This window comes from Pipistrellus kuhlii, unplaced genomic scaffold (genome assembly GCF_014108245.1).
Source record: "Pipistrellus kuhlii isolate mPipKuh1 unplaced genomic scaffold, mPipKuh1.p scaffold_m20_p_12, whole genome shotgun sequence".
Classification (NCBI taxonomy): Eukaryota; Metazoa; Chordata; class Mammalia; order Chiroptera; family Vespertilionidae; genus Pipistrellus; species Pipistrellus kuhlii.
Window position 1 is genome coordinate 18,167,101 of NW_023425427.1, and position 25,074 is coordinate 18,192,174.

The 25,074-nt window shown below is 50.3% G+C and overlaps 2 protein-coding genes across 7 annotated transcripts in view; both read left to right on the plus strand.

The window, feature by feature from the left end:
- Positions 1 to 17,052, plus strand: CUNH9orf24 (chromosome unknown C9orf24 homolog). Of its 3 annotated transcripts, none has more exons than XM_045580050.1 (7): positions 1 to 698; positions 5,953 to 6,097; positions 8,387 to 8,502; positions 9,401 to 9,476; positions 9,722 to 9,951; positions 11,020 to 11,106; positions 16,919 to 17,052. In XM_045580050.1, the coding sequence occupies exons 1-6, from the start codon at positions 564 to 566 to the stop codon at positions 11,104 to 11,106; spliced, it is 789 nt and encodes a 262-aa protein (XP_045436006.1). In that variant the 5' UTR covers positions 1 to 563; the 3' UTR covers positions 16,919 to 17,052. The 3 variants fall into 3 exon arrangements, with proteins under 3 accessions (XP_045436006.1, XP_036289422.1, XP_045436005.1); XM_036433529.2 differs by lacking the exon at positions 16,919 to 17,052 and adding an exon at positions 11,557 to 11,713 and having other exon boundaries at positions 9,722 to 9,956; XM_045580049.1 differs by lacking the exon at positions 16,919 to 17,052 and adding an exon at positions 11,557 to 11,713.
- The window catches only part of MYORG (myogenesis regulating glycosidase (putative)), a 27,899-nt gene continuing 19,870 nt past the window's right edge, over positions 17,046 to 25,074 (plus strand). For 2 of the 4 annotated variants that reach the window (XR_006741261.1, XR_006741262.1), the window contains exon 1: positions 17,046 to 19,953. Coding sequence is in view for 1 of the 4 variants with exons in the window: in XM_036433518.2 (XP_036289411.1) it covers positions 17,050 to 19,194 (2,145 nt within the window). In the remaining 3 variants the exon portion in view is untranslated. Of the gene's footprint in view, positions 20,462 to 24,896; positions 24,913 to 25,074 lie in introns of those variants that run through there. The other 2 variants (XR_006741260.1, XM_036433518.2) reach the window with 2 other exon arrangements.

A 25,074-nucleotide genomic window follows, 5' to 3' on the forward strand; every position in this document is an offset into this window, starting at 1 on the left:
AAACAAGCCCGCCTCAGCTCCCTGACTGGGGTGTGGGCAAGGGGCAGGGGGGCTGGGATGGGGAGAAAACGGGTCCTCTGAACGCACATTTCACTCTACCTCCACTCGTGGGTTCCCAGGCGAAGCCTGCCACTGACCTGCTGCATCCCCCTGGTGAGTCACTTGGCCCACGGGAACCTCCAGTTCTGTTCATCAAAGCGAGAAGGTTGGCCTAGAACATCTCCAGGGGCCCTCTGCACTCTCGGAAACCGGGTTCTTTTGAGAGGACTTGAGGGAGGAAAAGGCTGGAGTAGGAAGAGAATCGGACCTCCTCACTTCCTCAGGGCTGGGACTGAGCCAGGTGATATCATAATGGGCAGTGCCCATCCTGGAGGGGGCAGCAGGGTGGGGTAGGAGCAGGAAAGCTGTGAGGGGGAAGTTGAGAGTCCTCCATAGGGAGGGAATCACAGCAGCTAAAGGCGCCTGCTGGGCTGGCGGCGTGGGCTATCTGGGAGGGGGATCACTGATGGTTTGCAGGGCCGCTGGGTAGGTAGAGCCCACCTGGGCATTCCCTAGACTCCACTATGTTCCTCTTCTCCCGAAAGACCAAGACCCCCATCAGCACCTACACTGACTCCTACAGGGCTCCTACCTCCATCAAGAAGGTCTACAACGACCCACCTCTGTGGGCCTGGGAACCCAACAAGTTTGTGACCCAGGTAAGCAGAGGTTGGGATGGGGGACAGGGGCAGGCTAATGCGTATGGCCATGCATGTCTGGATGACTGGAAGTGTGTGGTTATAGTTATGTTTGTAATTATTTGTAGCGTTGCATGTGTGTTTTTTATTCTTTTGCCTAGGTGTGGAACTTATAATGATATATAAAATAATGCAAGAGCCTGCTTCCATGTAAAGAGATAAGTTAAGAAATAAGACTTTTATGCCCTAAAGGAAGTAAAAAGGGTAGTGGAAATGGAAAGTAACCAGAGAGAGTTACTCAAATAGAGGTCATAGAAGACCTAGATGAGAGCCAGGTTCTCTGAAAGAATAGAGATATCTCAGAAAATACCCAATAGCCATGTTTTTGTGTATGCATATCAGTCTCCTTGTGTCTGTGCCACTTGCACAAAATGGAGAGATGAGTGAGCCTGATTGTGACTGTGTAAGGGAATTTAGCTGTATGCACCACCCAACAAACTCTGTTGGGGATCTACATTTGCCAGGCTGTCTTTCAGGAGCGCTCAGCAAACAAGTGAATAAAGTAGGGCTGTGCTGTGTGGAGCATGCCCCAGCAAAGACATGGGCACTGGTCCAAGAGCCGGAAAGAGGAGAGCATTCCTGGGCCTTTAGGGCAGGTCTATGAGAGATTCAGGGGGAGGAAGCTTCCACGGGGCAGCCTGGGGCCAGGGGCCCACTGGGACGGAGAAGTACAAGTGCAGAGGGAGGGCGAGCCCTGTGGTAAGAGAGGAGCCTGCAGACATGAAGGGCCTCAGGCTGTGTTAAGAAATAAGGACAAAATGCTCCAGTTTTTTAAATCTGTCAGTGTCATCATTAGTTTGTGAGTTATGCCACTCTGGCTACAGTGGCAGGAGATTGAAGGGGTTGGGGCTGAGGGCAGGAGGCAGAGTGAGATGGCAGAGGATATATGTGGGAGACAAGGATAGACTGTGGCAGAGAAAAGGGGAATTAATTGCTTAATGCAGAAAATGGGGATAACTCAAAGAGGCACAAAGAAAAAAAGGTCTATAATCTCACTACCCCAAATAACCACTGTTCATTTATTATATGCCCATTTAGGAAGCAAATATATTTTATGAAAATTGTATACTAATATTTTGAATCTTGCTTTTTTTTTGTATAGCTGGTCATTTTCCTTGTGAAACATAATTTTAATAACTCTATACTTTTTTATTTTATGAATGTACGAAGAAATATGTTATTATGGAAGTTTAGATTATTTATAAAACTTAGATTATTTATAAAATTTTGCTAATATTATTCTGTATATATCTATCTTTTTATGCATCAACTGTTCCCTAAAGACAAATTCCTAGACATGAAATTGTTAGGAGGAAGGACATGCACATTTTAAAAACGTTTGATATACACTTCAAATTTCTGTAATAAGGTTTGTAATAATTTACATGCTGACCAGCAAAATATGAGCATGCCTACCTGCTTTTCCACACTCAATAGAAAAAAAAATTAAGAAATAGCCAAAACCAGTTTGGCTCAATGGATAGAGCATCAGCCTGCAGACTGAAAGATCCCAGGTTCGATTCCAGTCAAGGCCACGTACCTTGGTTGTGGGCACATCCCTAGTGGGAGGTGTGCAGGAGGCAGCTGATCGATGTATCTAACTCTATCCCTCTCAATTCCTCTCTGTAAAAAAAAACCAATAAGATGTATTTTTAAAAAGACAACTACTGCATTTAAAAAAAATACTTCATATAAAAAAAAAAAAAAATAGAGCCGAAACCGGTTTGGCTCAGTGGTAGAGCGTCGGTCTGCGGACTGAAAAGTCCCAGGTTTGATTCCGGTCAAGGGCATGTACCTTGGCTGCGGGCATATCCCCGGTAGGAGGTGTGCAAGAGGCAGCTGATAGATGTTTCTCTCTCATCGATGTTTCTAGCTCTCTATCCCTCTCCCTTTCTCTCTGTAAAAGGTCAATAAAAAAAAAAAAAAATATATATATATATATATATATATATATATATATATATATTTAAAAAAAATAGATCAACATGTCTTGTTCACCATCAGTATATAAAGAAGAGAGGAGAGATTAGAATGATTCCTGGATTGGGGGCTCTGGCGACTAGAGGAATGGATAGTGCTACAAATTGAGATTTGGAATCATAGAGCTTTGGAATGGATTTGGGGGCAAAAATATTCAAGGACTTTCAGGAAAATATGTCTAGTGGATAGTTGGCTATACTTAGCTCTGAAGCAAAGGAAAGTGGTTTGGATTACAGATATATATTTTTAAATCATCAATATATCAGTAGTAGCTGAAGCCATAGGAGTGAATAGGATTGTGAAGGAAAAATAAGAAAATGATCAATCTCGGAATTGTGGAGAATATCAATATTTAAAGGGTAAATAAAGGAAGAAGAGCCATAAAAGGAGACAGTGATAGGAAGAAAGTCAAAGAGAAGCCAACCAAGATAGCATCGTTAGACAAAAATCAGTATCAAATGTCAAACAGAAAAGAATCACTTGGATATAGTAACACTTAGTCACCGGGCCAGACGCGTCAGTGAGTAGCAGTGGGATTAAGAACGGAAGCCTGCCGGCGAGGCTCAGTGGATGAGCTCAGTGGATGAGCGCCTCGGTTCCACTCCCGGTCAGGGCACATGCTTGGGTTATGGGCTCGATCCAATCAATGATTATCTCTCATTATTGATGCTTCTCTCCCTTCCTCTCTGAAATCAAAATATATATATATATTTTTTTAAAAAGGAATGAAGGAAAGGGTTTTGCTTCTGGCAGTACGGTGATCTAGAAAACTCTGAAAACCCTCCTGCTTCAAAACAGCTAGATCTTGCATAAAGTTATTTTGTACTCTCATGGAGGTGAGTGGTAAGTATACTTAAAAGACAGGATTGTCCTGAAGACAAATGTCAGCACTACAAGCAGGAGTTTAAGTCTTCAGCTAGCTAAAAGATGGAAGAACTAAACCTACAAATTCCAAACTGAACCAGAAAGTTTAGTGATCTCTAGCTCCCTGCCCCCAACACACACACACACACACACAATTACTGTATGTATCTCTTCTATGGTGAGAAATATTCTCAATGTATGTTTCCAGGTATCCTTTAGAATAAAGGCCAATCAAATCTGAGCTCAAGAGATATAAGAAAACAAACCACCATGTGACAGTCAGCAGAAACAACCATCTTAAACCTCCAAGGACTTCAGATATTGAAATTAATAGTTAATGAATATGAAATAATTATGAATTTTTTAAATAAAATGTGAAATAATTAAAATGAGCAAACAACAGGAGATTGTATTTTTAAAATATCAGACAAATGTAAGAAAAGAACTGAATAGCAATTTTAAAATGAAAACCATAAGAGTTAAAACCAAATATTCATATTGGGATACTGGATGGGTTAAAGAACAGATTAGACACAGCTTAAAAGCCTCACTGGAATGAAAGATAGAAATTTTCCAGAATGCAGCACAGAAAGACAAAGAGATAGGAAATATGAAAGAAACTTTAATCAGTATGAAAGAAGAAAATTCACACACATCTACTTGGTGTCCAAAAAAAAAGCAGAAAGAATAAGAATTATCTGAAGAGAGGAAAGCTCTGAATTTTCCGGAACTAATGAAAGAAATGAATCCACAGCCACAGAATAAACTAAAGGAATTCCACATTTAGATGCCTCACAGTGAAACTGCACAACACCCAGACTTGGGTGACATTGCAAATCTGTGGGAGAAGATAGATACTTAATGGGACCATTAGTTATCCATATAGACAAAAATAAAATTTATCCCTAAATCACACCAAACTCCAAAAGCAATACGTCACAGATTAAAAGCTTAAGGAAAATAAACTGTGGCTTATAATTAGAGGAAAATATAAGACATTATCTCCATTATCTTAGCATGTGGATGGATTTCTCAAATCACAAAAGCACTACATAACAGGTTCATAAATTCAACTATGTTAATATTAAGAACTTTTGTTCATCAAAAGATACCACAGAGAAAATGAAGATACAAGCCAAAAATCGAGAGGAGGTATTTGCAAGATGTGACTGACAAGGAATTAGTATATAGAATAGATAAAGAATCACAGTTTTCTGAGTTAAAATTAAACACAGGCAGTGTCGCCGAAACCGGTTTGGCTCAGTGGTAGAACGTCGGTCTGCAGACTTAAAGGTCCCGGGTTCAATTCCGGTCAAGGGCATGTACATTGGTTGCAGACACATCCCTGGTAGGGGGTGTGCAAGAGGCAGCTGGTCGATGTTTCTCTCTCATCGATGTTTTTAGCTCTCTATCTCTCTCTTTTCCTCTCTGTAAGAAAATCAATAAAATATATTTTAATAAATAAATAAATAAATAAATAAAAATAAACACAGGCAGTGTGCAATCTGAAGAAAGAGGACAGGAGCTTCCAACTCTGTCCTTCAGAACCACCCAGTCAAAAAAAAATGACAGAAATGAAAACATCAGAAAACCATTCTGACTGAAGTCAAGTGCCTGGCTCTAAGCCCTGGTCTTAGATGAAAAGAAAGAAGCAAAGGGCAATTCAAATAAGAGAACTATTCAGAGGGGCCCAAGGCTGGTATGGGAGTCCTCAGGCACAGGTGGTGGTTTTGAAATCTGGGACTTTTTCTAATTTCTTTTTCTTACTTTTGGGGGGGAGAAAATATTCATGTGTTATCCTGTTTGGTGTTTTGTTTTGTTTTCGTGGAATTTAATTATTTTATACACACATTCATCAAATTCCTTGGCATTTCAAACAAAGAATTTTCCATAACTTTTTAGTTTGCCTTTTGTTATTAATAATATATTTTGTCTCTGATACTCATCATGCAAGGCCAAAACTGTTTGGTTTGTTAGAAGTGTAGCAACTTTTTAGAATAAATAAAAATTTAAAAGGGGAGGCGGTTGGGAGACCCACCTGGGCTGACCTTCTCAATAGTGGCTGGACTTAAGTCCAATGGGACTCCAAAGCTGGAGTCTCTGGCCGAAACCAGTTTGGCTCAGTGGTAGAGTGTCGGTCTGTGGACTAAGGGGTCCCAGGTTCGATTCCGGTCAGGGGCATGTACGTTGGCTGTGGGCACATCCCCGGTAGGGGGTGTGCAAGAGGCAGCTGGTCGATGTTTCTCTCTCATCGACGTTTCTAGCTCTCTATCTCTCTCCCTCTCTGTAAAAAATCAATAAAATAAAAAAATAAAATAAAAAGCTGGAGTCTCTGTGCACTTAGCCATTTCCTTCCTCTCCCCTTGCACAGGGCCTGACTAGGACTTTTCATCGCAATGTGGATCAGGAAGCCCTGGAGAAGATGGTTAAATGTGCTGTGCGGGACTACACCTATAAGAGTTCCATACCAGGCCACCCCTACTTGCCTGAGAAATACTGGCTCTCTCGAGAGGAAGGTAGGGCCTCACCCCTTGCCCAACTCTAACCCTACTCAGTGACCCCCAACAATGACACTCCATCTGAACCCAACGTAGATCCTGACCTCTACCCCAATCATATATCAGTGTTATCTCCCCCATGACCGGGGCTTCTTCCCTAACTATCCCCACTCCAGCTTGGCTCCCAAACCACTTGACCTGACATTAACCTTGGAGGAGATTCAGCCCTGTCTTTTGGGAGCTTCCTGTCTATGCCAAAGAACTGGAACAGGCCTAGGTCTCATCCCCAGAGAGATAGAGGAAGTATTAACCTCCTCCAAACAAACCCAAATGCCATCTCCTCCCAACTTCTTGGTGACCCTTTTTCATCAAGTTCCCCATCTCTCCTGCATCCCTCTGCCTTACCACACCTCTTCCCCTTCCACCTGTAAGTCTTTTCCAATATATTCCTGCCTAAAAAGTCTCTCTTCCTTCTCCCCTTCACAACCAAGATTTTCAGAGAAACAGTCTATATTCACTGTTTCTACTTCCTCACTCCTTCTTATACCTTATGAGAAATTATCCTTCTCATTTGACTAGATGTTAATGATCTGTCACATTCCAAAAGAGCAGAGAGTCATGTCTTAATCACAGATGTGCCCCCTCCATATAAAAAATAGCACCAAGCTTCAAAAGTACTTATTGAATGGATTGATGAGCCCAGGTCTGCATCTTCCACACTCAAAACATTAAAATTGTTCTTGTGTGGTTCTAACTACCACATCCATGATACTCTTCAATCTTTACCTTATGAGACCCACCTTATGCATTTCACTCTCTGACTGCTCTCTACTTCTTGAAACTCCTTCCTTACCCAGCTTCTCTCATGCCTCAACTTCCTGGGTATCTTGTCATCTCACTCTGGAAAATTGGGTTCCTCTGAGAGCTAATCCTAGCCCTCTTCTCTCCTTATTCCTCTTCTGAGACCCTTTCAACATCTTTACTGACAACTCCAAGACTTTATTTCTAGCCTCGACCTCTCATCAGAATTCCACTCTCCATCTGACTATGGTCATCTTTACATGAATGTCCCAAACTCAATGTGTCCAACCCACCAACCCAGAACTCCAAATCCCAAAACCACGCCACATACACACACTTGCCCTTTCTCTAGGGCTCCTAGACCTCCTTTCCTGATGTCTCTCGTATGTGTTCTTTCAGACTGTTAGGAGAGTGTATCACAGAGGGGCTTGTTGGACAAACTTAGGTGATTGCGTGAAGAGTGCTTTGAAAGGTTTTAAGTAGGGAAGTATCTTGATCAGATTTATATCTGTAAAAAATGTGCCAAAGCTTTTGTGTAGAGATTGGATTGTAGGATTTCAAAAATGAGGTAGGGAGACCAGTAGACTAATAAAATAATAGTTTTCTAAGTTCCAAGTATTTACATATATTAATTCATTTCAATCTCACAACAACCCTATAAAGTAGACAGTATCCCATTTTAAAATTGAGTAAACAGTTACAGTGAAATTAACTCAGTCAAATAACACACAGCTAATATTTGGCAGAGCTGAAATCTAAAGACAAGCAGCCTGTCTGCAGAGTTCATTCTGTTGATCACAACATTGTATGGTCTCTGGGTTAAGGCACTGAAGATACAGAGAGGTCATGGGAGACTGGAAGAGGGGGGTAGATTCACGTGGTTTTAAGGAGGCAGAATAAGCAAACTTGGGAAACTAAATGTGGAAGATGAGTGAGAGGGAGCAATTGGAAAGAGGCCCAGCTTCCAGACTGGCTCATTCAGAGAGGGTTGTGCCAAGATAAAAAGCAATCAGCTCAAAGCACCCAGACCCACGTAGAAGCAAGCTTGAGGTAGAAAAGGGGCTGAAACCCTAGCTGGTTTGGCTCAGTGGATAGAACATTGGTCCATGGACTAAAGTTTCCCCTGGTTGATTCCTGTCAAGGGTCAAGAGCATGTACATGGGTTGCAGGCTCAACCCAGGTTGGAGCACATGCAAGAGGCAAGCAATTGATGTGTCTCTCTCACCACAATGATTATTTCTTTCTCTTTGTCTCTCCCCCTCCCATTCTCTCTTTTTAAAAAAATCAATGGAAAAATATCCTTAGGTGATAAACAAAATAAAATAAAGAAAAATAAAGAAAATGGTATGTATCTCAGTGTCTAAGACAATTATGGGGCCAGGCTGGGCTTTGATTGGCCTGAGGGAAATTGGGGAGAATGCAGTTTTGTGCTGGAGATCAAAGGAGAAACATTTAGGGGTAGAATAAGGAGTAACACTGTCTTACGTCTCCACCCTTACAATCCAGCAGACAGATGCAACCCCAACTATTTGTGTAGTGACTGGGGTAACTCATGGAGAATGGGGCCTTGCTGCTGCAGTGGCTGGAACAAGTGTACCACGTGCCTTCCCCGGCTGCCTAAGGTATCTACCCGGCTCAGCACAGATGGTGTCTGAGCACACGCACCTCCACCTCCCAAACCACAGTGACATATCCATTAGCACTGCTCCAGGACTCTTTCCCATCCACGACATTGTGAAACTAGGGTTTGTATTTTCCAGGAGACAAAGGAACCCAGGAGTGGAGTTGTGCTAGGTCACTGGGAGTAATTTCTGCCTGGGTTCTACGGGGCTAGGTTAGTGTGCACTCCTTGACACTCTACTCCGGAAGCTTGCTCCTTGGCTCCTCCCACACGTCTGGCCGAGAAGGAGGCAGTGTTAGGCAGTCTACCTGCTCTGCTCTGCTTTCCTTTGTGATGTCAGCACTGACAAAGGAGGGAAAATAAGGTCCCGCAGAGGCAATGCAGATAAACACAGGGGAGTGACCCCAGGAAGGAAGGAGTCCATTGCAGCCACGGTCTGAGGGAGGGTGGGAGACTCTGAGGCCTCTGAGGCTGGCTGACCTTGAATTGACTGAACCCTTTTGAATCAGAACTTCCTCGAGAAGCAGAACTTTTCACAAATCCCCAGGGGATTCTCCTGGGCAGGCAATAATGAAAACACTCTGTTAGAGAGACTCAGAGGCATAGCGAGGCAGCGTCAGCTAGACAAAAAGAGGCAAAATCAAAGGCAAACGCTGAGAGAGGTTGTCAGACGCTCAGGTGCCTACCCGCTCCAACTAATTTCATTCCTTCCCCCCGTCCCCTTCCCAGGTAGACGGAGTAAATGCTTTGCCTGACGACAACTCCAAACAGGGCGGGGCAGAGAGGGGAGCGTCTGGAGGGCGGGATTGGGCGGGGCCTGGGACTTGTCTGGGTGCTGGGAGGGAGGACCCCAAAAGAGAGTCCTTCTAGGCCAGAGCTTGAGTGTGTGCCATTTCCAGGAAGCCGGGATGGAGACAGCAGTTCGAGGAATGCCCTTGGAGTACCCTCCTAAGCCGGAGCGACTCAATGCCTATGGTAACGAGGGGAGGGGGCAGGTGGGAGGAGAGATGGGGGAGCGGGAGAGAAGGCGGGACGGGTATAAGGAGGCCATAAAGAGTGGGATGGGGACCTGTGGGACGAGGTGGGGACCGGAGGCCCTGGAGAGGGTGTAACTCTGTCTCTGTCCCTATTTTTGTCTCTCTGTCTCTCTCTGACCCTGTTTCTTCCCATTCCTGTGACTCTCTGTCTCGGCCTCCCGGGCTGGGGACCTGCGGACCCAGAGCGCGAGGTGGTGGCGAACATGCTGAACTCGCTGTCGCGGTACCAGACGCTGCCGCAGATCACGCCCCGGTGCGGGTGCGTGGACCCGCTGCCGGGCCGCCTGCCTTTCCAGGGCTACGAGAGCCCTTGCTCGGGCCGCCACTACTGCCTGCGCGGGATAGACTACTGCGTCTCCGGGGCGCCGTGCATGGAGCGCCGCCTGCAGCCTCAGTGCCCCACGCAGCCCACTGTAAGGTTCGCAGGGCCCCGCCCAGTTCAGCCGGGCCCCGCCCCCAGGCCAGCGGGTCCCGAGTGCAGCCCTCCCCGGCTCCGACCCGAGCCTCTGCCAGCCTCCGCCTCCGCGCCAGGCCCCGCCCCCTCCAGCCCGCCCCGCCCCGCCCAGTCCCGCTAGGCCCCGCCCCGCCCCGCCTCGGGACCCTAGTCTGGAACCTGCACGAAGATTTCCCCCGCGTTTCCGATCCTGTCCCTCCGGTGCTGTGGCCAAGGTCTCCCCAGCTCCTGCATCTGTTCTGGAGGGCTCTGTTCTAAGAACTGCACCCCCTTCCCATGCCCGCCAGCCCCACTCCCTACCCGGACGCCCGGTCCTGGGGACGTGTTCTCGGGAGCATCTGTTCCTGGGCTCCGGGCCATCGTCAGCAAGGGGCAGGGTCATTGCTGGGCGCTAAAGGAGCGAGGAAATGGTGACGGGGCGACCAGGAGGAGCCCGGTCTCCTCGGAGCCCCGCACAGTCTCCTCCGCAGGGAGACAGCCTTGGGTGTCGCTGCAGGGTAAACTGAGGCCCGAGCGCTCAGCCGCAGCAGCCCAGACTGTAGTGCAGCCTTCTCTCCGCACCAGGCGGCAGGCAGGGCGGGCTGACCCTGGGAACCCTGTCCCTAACCCCCTGGCGATCCCCTGCGCCCCTCCCTTGGCAGAGAGACTGAGTCCTTGAATGAGACTGGGTCCGTCCCTTACAAGGGAATGGGGGGGGGGGGAGAGGGAAAGTTCCTGAGGCTCAGAAACACCACTCCCTGGATAGGTAGTGTCCCATATGGGGAGGACCCCGGGACTCCCAGGCCCGGCCCTCGCTAGAGTGCAGGTGCTTCCCTCCACGGCACAACTCAAGCTGCAGAAAACAAGGCCTTGTAGGGAGGGGACACTCAGGTGCCTGCCCAGAGGCGATGCTCAGGAGACTTGAAGGGAGGATCTCCGAGCCGTAGGACTGACACCTGAGGCGTCGACCAGAGTCCCGGTCTGGGCTTGGGGGTTTGGGGAAAATCAAAAGGCCCAACCATTCCCCGCCGGCCGCTTCCTCCTCCAGGAGTGTGTTGCCCTGCGAGCACCGGCCCGGGATGCACTGTGCTGTAATAACTCCCCAGCGGCCGTACTACCCTTGTCCGAACCTTAGGTAAGTCTGGCGCGGTGGAGGACCCGGGGCGAGCAGAGCGGGGGTTGGGGGAGTAGGTGTGTGTGGAACTATTAGGGGTGGATACTGTCCCCTGCGATGCATTGACTAAAATATGCCACCAGGAGGCGCTAGTGCCATGGGGAAGTCAAAACTAGCAAGGAGATGGAGGACTCCATGAAGGCGTGGAGGCCAGCATTGAAGGGTTACAGGTTGGCAGTGGGGCATAGAAGAGTCAAGATTTCAGTGTGTTAGGTTCAGGGACTGAAGTAGAGGGTGAAATGTCAATGTTATAGGGACTGGGATTTGGAAATAAAAGATTTGACCATAGAACCTGAGGTCAGTGTTGGAACCTAGGGTCAGGGTTAGGGGCAAACGTTGGGATAAGGTTAGCATTGAGAGTTGGAATCAGATGGATAAGAGTCCAAAGGGCTGGCCCATCTCTTCCCACAGGTGGGACACAAGTCACTTTAAGAAGACCGGTGGCTACCAGAGAAACAGCTATATTATCCACCCTGAGTTTTTGTCCGAGAATTACCCTGGCAACCCCTACTGGTAGAGTGGGGGACCAGGCCAAGGGGGCTGAGCAATAAATAAACTTTTCACCCCATAGGCTGCCTTTGACATTTCCACATATTCCCCTGCCTCCTGTGTCCTCATCCAGCAAGATCTGGCAATGAGGAACCAGTTACAACCAGTTACTCAGGCCTCTGCCAAGTCCCCTACACTAAGATGCAGTTTCTCCGAGTCAACCTCCCCTGAGCCCTCCCCACTCCCATCACCTCAGCACTTCCCTTAGGTGGCCCTGAGTGCCCTCCTGACACATAAAAGTAGCCCTAGAGCTGAAACCGGTTTGGCTCAGTGGATAGAGCGTCAGCCTGCTCTATCAAAAGGTCCCAGGTTCGATTCCGGTCAAGGGCATGTACCTTGGTTGCAGGCACATTCCCAGTAGGGGGTGTGCAAGAGACAGCTGATCCATAATTCTCTCTCATGGATGTTTCTAACTATCCCTCTCTCTTCTGCTCTGTAAAAAAAAAAAAAAAAAAAAAAAAAAAAAAAAAATCAATAAAATATATATATTTATAAAAAGTAGCCCTAGATTCACCTGGTGTCCTCCTCCCCTCCACCTCAGAGCCCAAACAAATGGGTCCACCTAGTCATGCAGAAAGGACCCTCCAGCTAACATTCCTCTAATATTCTCATCCCAGAATCCTCCATTCTGCAGTCAGAGCTCTGTCCCTGTACCCAAAGCTCTGGGAGTCTCCAGCACAGAAGAGCCCCGCAGAAGCTTGTGTTCATATACCTTACTGTCCTCCCCAACCCAGGGGAGGGGGCCCAAAACAATTTTGGAGGGTTTTATGACCAAGGAAGTTCAAATGACAAAACAAAGCCCTGCTTTTATGTCCCTCGGGAAGCAAGGAGTGGGGTGTTCTGGAATCTCTGGGATCTTCAGTACTTTTGCACCCATTCCTCCCTGGGGCAGGGGTATGGCGGGACACGCTCACTTCCTCGTAGTACAGCCATTTCCAACGCCTGTCACTAGGGAGTGGGGGTTGTGGGACGCTGCAAAACGCTCCGGGGGCAGCCAGTCTTCTAGGTCCCTGACCTCCATGCTGTCGGTCTGGGCTGGTGAGAACCGACAACTCGGGCCTCCCTGCTGGTGAAACCAAGGTCCCTCCGTGGAGTCCTTGATTGGATCCGCCTTATATCGGGCCGCTGAGATTCTCCGGGAATTCCGCTACCCTTTTCCCATATAAGAAACTTTTTTTTCCCCCGTATGGGAGAGCTAGTAAGAGCGTTATACCAAGACCACCTCCACTTACCCAAATCTGGAGGGGGACGAATCCCTCACACACATCCCAAATTTAGCTTGGAGGTGCAAGAAGCCTAACATTCTACAGCTGCTCCTTCCTCCAAACCTACATTTCCCTGCAGACCCTCTCCCTTTTCCCCCCACCTTACCCTCCCCCAGCTCCCCTATACTCTCTCTCCACCTCCCCCGCAGGCGGGTCAGCACCGCCCCTGTGGGGCGGGCCTGCTGGCCAGGGCGGACCCGGGAGGCACTGGGCTTGCTGCTGGCCTGTGATACCGGGAGTTGAGCCCAGAGGAGGAGAAGGAAGGTAGGGGCTAAGGAGCGGAGCCTAAGTCCGCGAGACACTGAGGGAGGAGGGTCCGGCGCCTGGGGCGGGGCTGGACTCGGAGGCCCTGGGCGAGACCACAGGACCTGGGCGGGGCCAGCCCGGGGGCGGGGCCTCCGCTGTCCCCTAGCTGGGCGGCGCTCCGCTTTGCGCGGTGGCAGCTCAGCTCTGGCTCGCGTGGAGATCTGCAGGAGCCTCCCTTCACCCCCACTTTTGGGGTCACTGCCCGTGAGTGAGCCCAGGGGGAGGGCCTTGAGGGAGGGGGTGGGTTCTGAGGAAGCTCACTTAACTTTTGCTCCTATTGCTGAGTGAGTGAGGAGAATCTGGACACCTGAGTCGCCTTGGTTTCCAGTGGGAGACGGGGCCCTTGACCTCAGTCTGTCCCTTTGGACTCTGCAGCTGTTGGGCGGGTCACTGAGGGTGGGGGTGGAGCATTCCAGGCTGGAGGCCCAGTCACTCGATCTCCCGGATCCCTCCGCTGAGCAGGGAAATGGGCCGGATCGAGTTGCCTTTGACATTTCCACATATTCCCCTGGGAACTGTGTTCGCGAGAAATGAATCCACTTGGAGTGGCCTCCCCTCACATGGGCCTGTCGGGTCATCGTCCTCATACCCGACTAGGGACTAGCAGCCAAGATTGAGGTTGACCCTTGCCTAGCCAAGTGGGGAGAATTCTTGGCTCGAGACAAACCCACCTGCAGACATTAGCCTGTGGTTGGTCTGATGGTGGAGGCAGCAGATTCCAGGAGTCTGTATCGCCACCGTTAACACTAGAATCGCTGTTCTTCTCCCATAGTCCTGGTACCAGATGCTATTAAAATTGCCCCTTTCCCACTCTCAAGAATCCTTCCTGGAGCAAGCAGCAGCAGCAGCCCGTGGAAAAACAGGCCTTACCATGCCCACACCCACTTGATAGAAGCCTGTCCCAGCCTCTTGACCACAAAGCTCCTTTCCTCTGCTGCATTCAGCCTGTCAGACCATTATGTCTTGTCTCCTAAGCCTGAGGCTGTGGAGGAGTGAGCTGACTTTTTGGATTGAGGCAATCTACTTGGGTGACTTCAAACAAATTCCTTTTTTCTGATTTGGCCACTGTTTCATATGTACAATGGGCACTGTAGCTATGCCTCCTTTTTGGCATTACTGTTAGGATGGGTGCTCTGCTGACATTTGGGAGACCAGCACAGGGCCTGCGTGGAGTAGGTGCTCAGGCCTGTAGGCTCCTGTCCATCAAAGGACCTCCAAATTCTAGAAAGTTATGCTTCTCAGAAATTAAGTGTTGGAAAAGACTTCTAAGAAGGTCACTTTGGTGGCCTCTCCAGGGGTCATGAAATGGTCTGATTTAATATGAATGTTTTGAGAATGAGGGGGCCCTATCCCGCTGTGGACCTTTACCATTTATTTTCTTGGTGCCCAGAATGGGGCCTTGAATGAATGAATGAATGAATATAAATATATATAGCAGCTCTGGCCTGGGCCACCTAAGACCATCTTTGGATTTTGTTTAGCTTGAGGTCATCAGCAATGCAGTTCCAGCCTGCATTTCTCAGGAGAACTTCTCTAATTTGTGCCTACAGGAAAGGGAATCCATACTGGGGTGGGAGGTTTGAAAGCTAAGTTATGGGGGCTGAAAGGAAGGGATTAAGAGGCTTTTCCAGACCAGCCAGAACCAACTAGCTTAGGGCATTGGGGGGCAGAGAGCACAGAGACTGAGGCCCTGAGACAGCACATGGGGGTGGGGGAGAGGCTGTTTATTGAAATCTGGGATCAGAGTTCTGATCTGCACCTGGCATTCTTTTTTTTTTAATTTTTTAATTAAATTATTATCTTTGTACATATACCATTGCTCCCCCCCTCCCATACATGCCCTCCCTCCCCAGAGTTTTGTGTCCATTGGTTGTACTTATATGCATATATACAAGTCCTTCGGTTGATCTCTTATCTCCCCCAGATCTGCCTACCCTCCCCGCTGTAATTTGACAGTCTGCTTGTTGCTTTGCACCTGGCATTCTTGATGGTCCCTTCAAGAGAGTGGTGGGGGTGGTAAAGGTCCCAAACAGTTGTTACCTCCTGGGGGACTTAGAGACAGACACTGGCATCCGGGAGGAGACTAATTACTGTTTGCCAGTCTCCCTCTCTCCCCACGCTGGTGCAGCTGGCTGGCTGGCAGTGTGTATGTCTGTGTATGCACCTGGCTATTTCTCTGTTGGACTTTGTCCTGAGGGCTAAATCAGTAAGAGTCGGTGGCCTTGAGCAGCAGGTTGCAATACACACCTCCCCCCAAGTCTATGTTTCCCAGTAATATCTGGGCGTTTAGCACACTGTGCGTGAGTGTATATGTGTGTGGTTGGGGAGGGGGTTGGCGTCTGATCCCTTGGAGACTTGGTAGGCTGGGGAGAGATGTTGGCCCAAGGTGGGTCGGTGAAATCTCCAAATCAAGTGGCCTGAAGGATTTAGGTTGGGGGGGGGGGGGGAATGAGCTTGGTAGTCATAAGATAGACCTGGCTGGACATGGAATCAAAAAGGCAGATGAGATCATATCATGCCTTGAACCTCAGTTGCAAAATTTATGCTTCTGAACTTCATCCCAGGAGTCATGAGAAGTTCTGTAAACTAGGAGGAGATGTAGTCAGATAAGTTTGTTTTTAATCCTCACCCAATGACATGCTTCTATTGATTTTGGAGAGAGAGGAGGAAGGGGGAGGGAGAGAAACCTCAATGTGAGAATGAAATATCAATCTGTTGCCTCCTGCATGTGCCCCAAATCCTCCCTCACTGGGATTCCAACCCATGACCTCCTTGTGCACTGGACGACACCCCAACCAACGGAACCACACCTTTGGGAGGATCTCTACGATTGCTACAAGCAGAAGGCATTGGGGGAAAGAAATTAGGGCATGGAGGTCTATAAGGGGAGTATTGCAATAATACCAGGTACAGGGGAGAAGAGACAGTGTCCAAAACCAGGGCAGGGGCATCAGGATAGTGGCTGAGTGGCAGAGACAAAGCCAGGTGGCAGCTGGCCGAAGGTATGGTGCTGGGAGCAGAGCAGGAAGGTGGGCAGGGAAATGGGTTGGTGAACAGTGGCTGAAAGCAGAACAGAATTTGAGGACAAAGACTGGAAGATCTGAGAAGCCAGCCACCATGGCTTTTGAGCCAGGCTCCTGACCCCAGCCCTAATGTCTGAACCCAACCCTGCCTCCCTCCAAACCAAGCCCTAGGACAGAACAAATCTCCAGATTCAATCGGGCTTCTGATTACATTCCATGCCTGAGCTGTTTGTTTCTTCTTGTTCTCTCCTCTCCCCTTCTGGGAACAAGGAAACTCATCCTACGATGCCTCCCCTCTCCCACCATGGCACATCTCTGGGGAACCATGTCCTCTCCAGATCCCTCCCCTCCTCTTCAGCTTGAACTGCTCCCATGTGCGATCCTATGAAGTCTGATACTCTGTGATCTGGACTTCTCCCTGACCCCGTGTGGGTTTGTTTCTTCCCCACACAAATGGGATGCAGGCCACCTGCCCCTTCCCATTCAGAGTCCTGACTAATGTCGACAAACATTAGGGCCCTTGGGAAAGGGTAAGATACAAATTAAGATACAAATTGCCACGTCTTAAACCCTTATGTGCCCAAATACACCTTTCCAAAGTGTACATACACCTCTTCTCTCTTGCTGCAGCACATGGAAATACTGTGGAATGAGAAGGTCCGTTCCGCCTCTCCCTTCCCCTTCCAGACACTCTGGCAGGCCAGGCTCAGATGGGCTTTGTCAAGTTGCCCTCTGCCTGCTCCTTCCTTAACTGAGGGCTAATGTCCCAAAATCTGGAGAAGAGCCAGGCCTACCCCCGCCGACGCCCTGGGCCTCACCCAGGCCTTGAGAGTCCCGAGGCCGCCTCAGCCACAGCCATGTACACCTTCCTGCCTGACAACATCTCATCCGTGAAGCCCAAAGCGTCCAAGGAGGTGAGGCCGCTGCTGGGCTCGGTGGTGCTGGGGCTGCTGCTGGTGCTGGCAGCGGTGGTGGCCTGGTGCTACTACAGCGCCTCCCTGCGCAAGGCCGAGCGTCTGCGCCTGGAGCAGCTGGACCTGAAACTCGGAGGCTTCTCCATCCGCAACCAGAAGGGAGAGCAGGTCTTCCGCATGGCCTTCCGCTCGGGGGCGCTGGACCTCGACTCCTGCAGCCGCGACGGCGCCCTGCTGGGCTGCTCCCGCAGGGCGGATGGGCGGCCGCTGCACTTCTTCATCCAGACGGTGCGGCCCAAGGACACCGTCATGTGCTACCGCGTGCGCTGGGAGGAGGCGGAGCCGGGGCTGGCCGTGGAGCACGCCATGTTCCTGGGAGACGACGGGGAGGCGCACTGGTACGGCGGCGCGGAGATGAGGACCCAGCACTGGCCCATCCGGCTGGAGGGCCAGCAGGAGCCGCAGCCCTTCGTCACCAGCGACGTGTACTCCTCCGACGCGGCATTCGGCGGCATCCTCGAGCGCTACTGGTTGTCGTCGCGCGCGGCGGCCATCAAGGTCAACGGCTCGGTGCCCTTCCACCTGGGCTGGAACGGCACGGAGCGCTCGCTGCGGCTGCAGGCCCGCTACCGCCGCACGCCCTACAAGCCGCCCGCCGGCCTGCCCGCGGCCCCCGAGCTCAGCTACCGCGTGTGCGTGGGCTCCGACATCACCTCCATCCACAAGTACATGGTGCGGCGCTACTTCAACAAGCCATCGAGGGTGCCGGCGCCCGAGACCTTCCGCGACCCCATCTGGTCCACGTGGGTGCTGTTCGGGCGCGAGGTGGACCAGGACAAAGTGCAGCGCTTCGCGCGGCAGATCCGGCAGCACGGCTTCAACAGCAGCCACCTGGAGATCGACGACACGTACACGCCCGCCTACGGCGACTTCCGCTTCGACGAGGCCAAGTTCCCCAACGCCAGCGACATGTTCCGCCGCCTGCGCGGCGCCGGCTTCCAGGTCACGCTGTGGGTGCACCCATTCGTCAACTACAACGCGTCGTCGTTCGGCGAGGGCGTGGAGCGGGAGCTGTTCGTGCGCGAGCCCTCGGGCCGGCTGCCGGCGCTGGTGCGCTGGTGGAACGGCATCGGCGCCGTGCTCGACTTCACGCGCCCGGAGGCGCGAGACTGGTTCCAGGGCCACCTGCGGCGCCTGCGCGCGCAATACGGCGTCGCCTCCTTCAAGTTCGACGCGGGCGAGGTGAGCTACCTCCCGCGAGACTTCAGCACCTACCGGCCGCTGCCGGACCCCAACCTGTGGAGCCGGCGCTACACGGAGATGGCGCTGCCCTTCTTCTCGCTGGCCGAGGTGCGCGTCGGCTACCAGTCCCAGAACATCTCGTGCTTCTTCCGCCTGGTGGACCGCGACTCGGTGTGGGGCTACGACCTGGGGCTGCGCTCGCTCATCCCCGCCGTGCTCACCGTCAGCATGCTGGGCTACCCGTTCATCCTGCCGGACATGGTGGGCGGCAACGTGGTGCCGGAGCGCACGGCGGGCGGCGGCCGGGTGCCGGAGCGCGAGCTGTACGTGCGCTGGCTGGAGGTGGCCGCCTTCATGCCCGCCATGCAGTTCTCGGTGCCCCCCTGGCAGTACGATGCTGAGGTGGTGGCCATCGCGCACAAGTTCACCGCCCTGAGGGCCTCGCTCGTGGCGCCGCTGCTGCTGGAGCTGGCCGGCGAGGTCACGGACACGGGCGACCCCATCGTGCGCCCCCTCTGGTGGATCGCGCCGGCCGACGAGACGGCGCACCGCATTGACTCGCAGTTCCTCATCGGGGACACGCTGCTGGTGGCGCCGGTCCTGGAGCCCGGCAAGCAGGAGCGCGACGTCTACCTGCCCGCGGGCAAGTGGCGCAGCTACAAGGGTGAGCTTTTCGACAAGACCCCGGTGCTGCTCACCGATTACCCCGTCGACCTGGATGAGATCGCTTACTTCATCTGGGTATCCTGAGCCAGCCCCAGAGCCCCGGGGACCCCACAGCTCTCACCGGTCTTTATGCAGGTTGTTTACCCTCCATCATAGCCACCCCGTGTATCATCCCCAGGAAAGTCCCCACCTCTGTGCCACCCACTCCCTGGGTGCTAATGTAAATATGCTCCACCCGCTCCTGCAGGGCCAGAGGAGGGGCACGGAAGCAACCTCCCACCCCTACGCACGGTCCTGACAACCCTCTTTCCTCCACTCACCCTTGTCTACAGAAACCTCTGCTCACCCTTGTCTACGGAAACCTTTCTCTGGGGTGGGGGTGTGTGAGCTCCGAGGGAAAAGGTCAGTTCCTGTTACACATGGTTGGATTTTAAAAGCACAAAAAAAAAACCTCACTTTCCACTCTGGCCTGAGTGGCCATCTTATCCCTCTGAAGTGGGGACTTGATCCTCTTTCAGGTCCCAAAATAGCCCCCCTGCCACACTGAGAAAGGAGTTGGAAGCCAGGTCCTGAGTTCTCAGCCCTGGCCTGAACTGTGACTGACCTGGTCCCACTCCAGCTGCTGAGAAGAGATGGGGTTGGTTGGCCAACTGGAAGACTTGATTCAGCACAACGCTATCTTTGTCCCTTATGTGTGAAGAGACTCCTAACGCTGCACTAACCGATCTGTGTGCACACATGCACCCAGCCTTGTGCACATATATGTGCTCAGCACAAAGACTTGCAAGACCACGAAGGCTAGACTTGGTGCCTTACCCCATGACCCTGTGTGCCTGTGTGTGTGTGCCTGTGTGTGTGTGCCTGTGTGTGTGTGCCTGTGTGTGTGCGTGTATGTGTGTATGTGTGTGTATACGTATGAGAGAGAGAGGCATCATGTGTCATCCCTGGATCTACAGAAGGAACAAACACAACATCGCTGAGACTAGGTAACCCCTGGAGGTAGGGGGCAGGGAGCAAATTTGAGGCTTTGAATGTTGAGTTGGCCTCTTCCCAGGCAATGTCCCTGAAACTCTGGTAGGAAATAAACAGCCCCTTCAAGATTGCTCAGCTGCCTCACTCCCTGCACAGGTGGCAGGGCCGTGGCCTAAAAGGAAGCCATAGTCCTCCTCTGCTGGCGGTGTGCTTCACTCAGCACATGTACACCTGCACATCTGCCTGCAAATACACATACAGGGTAAGGTCTTTCATTTCAGCCATTTTTCCGTCCTAAGAAGATCAATCTCAGCCAGAGCATTGTTTTTCTTTCTGACTTTTCAGCTAAGTCTGGAGAAGTAGCTTGCCAGAGCCCGGAGGATCTAACACCTGCCCTACATTCCGGGAGCCCTAGTAGCAAGGGAAAAGAGGGCTGAGACCCAACTCTTGCGCCTCTGGGTCTTACAGTTGAGTTGTGGAGAAAGGGAGTAGGCCGACTGGAAGACTTGATTCAGCCCGGAGGTGGGAAACAGGGCATGGCTCAGCCTCCTTCTACAGCTTGGACAGCAGAACCAGTCCCTCAGCCCCTAGAGAAGGCATCTCCTTGCCCAGCCCCCACCCCTCTATTTTCTCAATGTGAAGAATGCCTAATACAATTTTAAGGGAACTCACAGATGCCTATCTCCCATGCTGGCTCTACCACTCTTCAACAAGCTGTGTGACCTTGAGCAAGCTGCTTAACCTCTCTGAGCCTCAGTTTCCTCATATGTAAAATGGTGATAATAATGCCTAACTCCCAGGTTGTTGTTGTGGGAATTACAAGTACGGATGTATGTAAAGTGCCTGGCACAAGTAGGTGCTCAATAAAAGGTAGCTATTATAATACAATTTCTTGTTTTCTTGTTTATAAATGACAAGGATTTTTCCAGGTCCCACCTCCCAGCCCAACGGGTTTCCTCTGGGCCTGCAGGTGACATCCTCTTCCAAACCTCTGTACGTAGAATCCATTGAGGTGAGTCTGTATTCCAAAGGACACTGTCCAGGAGAAAGGCAAGTGAAGAGATATGGGAAAGTAGGATGCTGGGAGACATACCTCCAAGGTGGGAAGCCAGCTGAAGTGTGTGTGTGTGTGTGTGAAGCTGCCACCCAGTGGGCCTGATTCTAGGCCAAGAAGTGTTTTCCCTTCCCTCATTGAGACCATAAAAGAGGGATTCAAGAAGTTGAGGTGGGGGTTGGAGCTGGAATGGCAGAAACTGTGAGAACTGACTCTTGGGGACAGGTTGAGGGGAGGGAATTAGGCTGGAAGCAACTGCTACCCCTATTCCACAGGGTGCCAGGAACGCTGGCCCCTTCCGACCTTGTCCAACCCCCTCCCTGCCAGCACCTCCTGTGCATTCCAAATTTCTCTCTCTGGCTCTACACATCTGGGTTGGGATGGGGGCTGTCCCTCCTCCAATGGAGATTTCAGCAGCCTTTTAATGGCTAGAATTCTTCATTGGTCTCCCCTTCACCCTTGGGCTGATGGGGGACAGGGCTAGAATAATATAACAAAATGGGAACTCCCTTTTCCAGAGGTAACGGAGAGGAACTGAGTGCCACTGAAGGAAATCTAGGGCTGGGGCCTAATATCCTCATTCTGCTGCCTTATGTGCTATAAGAGTCTGACTCAGTGTCCCATCCAACACCACATGAATCAGCTGAACCCTGGCTAAGCCCTTTCTCTGAGACCAAAATGTGAGTTTTCTGGAAGGGTCTTTGCCCTTTTTCCTCCAGATTTGGGTAAAGTATCTCTCACTCTAGCTCAGAGCAAGTCTGCTTCTGCTAGTTCCCCCCAATGAGCTTTCTGGTCCTTTCTCCCCTCCTTAAGCCCAAGGTCAGTGTTGACCTCTCTATCCCCTGGTCACTACCCCACATCAGACCTTATCAATTCTAGTCTGGATCACTGCAGTGGCCTTGTAACTCTTTTTTAAAAAAATATATTTTATTGATTTTTTTACAGAGAGGAAGAGGGATAGAGAGCCAGAAACACTGATGAGAGAGAAACATGGACCAGCCGCCTCCTGCACACTCCCTACTGGGGATGTGCCCACAACCAAGGTACATGCCCTTGACCGGAATCGAACCTGAGACCTTTCAGTCTGCAGGCCGACTGAGCTCTTTCCACTGAGCCAAACCAGTTTTGGCTGCCTCATAACTCTTTCAGCTCTGTGACATTTCAACTCAATCCACATAGTATCCAAGGAACTCTTTTTGAAGTTTAATTATGTCACATCGGCATTAAATCAAGCTCTGGTGTTCAAGGCCTCTAAGATCTGAATCCTCCTCTCACCTCTGTTTCCATTTTACACACCCGCACCCACACACACACACACACATATTTTGAAAAGCATTTGAAGAAACACTACCTTCTGTTTTTGGAATAGCTCCATAGCACAACCTAGCAAGGGGCAGCCTGCCTACACCCAACCACAGCGGCAACTGGGCGATTTCCTTCCTTTCTTTTTTTTTTTTAATTTCCTTTCCTACCATTGTCTGACTCAGTAGGACTTCTGCTGACACCACACACACACACACACACACACCCGCCCCTCTCTGACACACCCCAGTTCCCAAGGAACAACCTGGTTTTTATCTTAAGGCTAGTTATTACTTCATGATACCCAACAATCTTCCCAGTAGCTTGAGCAGAGGGGAAAATTCTTTCTTTTTCTCAATGCACTTCACCATTTTAATAGGGGAAAACAGAGGCTGATAGCTCTTTTTTATTAATTGAGCTATAATTGACATAACATTGTATTAGTTGCAGGTATACAACATAAGATTCAATATTTGTGTATATTATATTACTACAATAAGTCCAATTAACATTTGACAAAAAAAAAAAAAAACTTTTTTCTTGTATTAAGAACATTTAATATCCACTCTCCTAGCTACTTTCAAATATGCAAGATGGTATTATTAACTATAGCCACCAGGCTGTGCATTACATCCCTAGGTCTTACTCATTTCATAACTGGAAGTTTGGCGGAAACCGGTTTGGCTCAGTGAATAGAGTGTCGGCCTGCAGACTGAAAGGTCCCGGGTTCGATTCCGGTCAAGGGTATGTACCTTGGTTGTGGGCACATCCCCGGAAAGTGCAAGAGGCAGCTGTTTGATGATTCTCCCTCATCGATGTTTCTAACTCTTCCTCTCTGTGAAATATCAATAAAATATATTTTAAAAAATAAATTGATAAATAATAAATAATAAATAACTGGAAGTTTGTCCCTTTTGACCCCCTTCACCCATTAGGGGAGGGGAGAATTCTTGGCCTTATGTGGCAAGCCCTGACTTTGGCTGGGGGTGAGGTTAGGGGAGGAATGGGAAGGAAGAGGGGGAGACCCTATCCCTGTAGTTCCTGGTCTTAAGAACAGGAAGAGGTTGTGTCTCTGTGTTTTGTATCCTTGTGCTGTTTTCCCCTCCCTAGCCCCCTTTCCCCTCCTCAGAGAGCCCAGCTGGGAATTTCCTATTACGTAATTCTGAGAGGAGGTGGGATGGGAGGGGAAGGGAAGCAAAGGGGGGGGCCAAGTTGGGAGGAAGGGAGAGAGCAGGTCTCTGTGGGCACCCATAGCACAGTGTGAAGGCAGCAGCAGCCTGGCTGGAGTGGCCTCCTCTACAAAAGAAGGCGGGTTGGGCCGAAACCGGTTTGGCTCAGTGGATAGAGCGTTGGTCTGCGGACTGAAAGGTCCCAGGTTCGATTCCCGTCAAGGGCATGTACATTGATTGCGGGCACATCCCCAGTAGGGGGTGTGCAAGAGGCAGCTGGTCGATGTTTCTCTCTCTCATCGATGTTTCTAGCTCTCTATCCCTCTCTCCTCTTCTCTGTAAAAAATCAATAAAATATATTAAAAAAAAAAAAAAAGAAGGCGGGTTGGGCCCCACGCTGGGCCCGTGGAGAAGTCAGCTTCTGCTGTCCAAACGTTTGGAAAGGCAGTAAACAAGTGCCTTCTGTGGGGTGTGAGGTGTGGCTTTTGGGAAGCAAGAAGGAACTTTGGCCAAAGCCGGTTTTGCTCAGTGGATAGAGCCTCGGCCTGCAGACTCAAGGGTCCTAGGTTCGATTCCGGTCAAGGGCATGTACTTGGTTGCGGCCACATGCCCAGTGGGGAGTGGGGGTGCAGGAGGCAGCTGATCAATGATTCTAACTCTCTATCCCTCTCCCTTCCTCTCTGTAAAAAAAATCAATAAAATATAAAAAAAGAAAAAAGAAGGCACTTTGGTTTTCCAGAGCCTCTGTTAAATCCCTCCGTTAGAGGGGAAGCTTAAGACCACCCTAATGGGGATGAGTCTATTAGATGCTTCTACACCCCGGGGTGGTGGAAGTGGCTTTGGGAACAACCGTTGGAGTTCCAAGGGGAGCCTCTTTGGGTGCAGATGGGGAAACTAGGACGGTGTTTATAGGATTGGTGGTTATTAGGAAAAACTTCCAGAAGGAGATGAATGCTCTGGAGCTTGAAGGGCCTCCGATTAAAGGGGAAATTGTGACCTCAGACTCACAGCTCTTGAACAAGCCCAGCTGGTGAGAAGCAAAGTGGTGCTGACAACAAAGCCTGCTCCCTTACCACATCCCAGTCTCAGATCCACTCTCTCCCTCCCTTATCCACCTCCCACAACCTGCCTAGTCCCATGCTGTTAATTCTTCCTGCAAAGTGAGCAAATGAATACAATTCAAGCCCTCCCTTTCTCCAAAGAAGCTGTGTGTTGTTTTGTTTTTGTTAATCTTCACCGGAGGATATTTTTTTCCATTGATCTTTTTAGAGAGAATGGAAGGGAGGGAGGAGAGAGAGAGAGTGTGGTGAGAGAGACACACAAATGGTTGCCTCACACACACACCCTGACCCGGTTGGGGAACAAGACTGCAGCCAAGGTACGTGCCCTTGATTGGGAATGAAACCTGTGACCCTTTGGTTCATGGGCTCACATTGTAACCATTGAACCACACCGGCCAGGGCCACA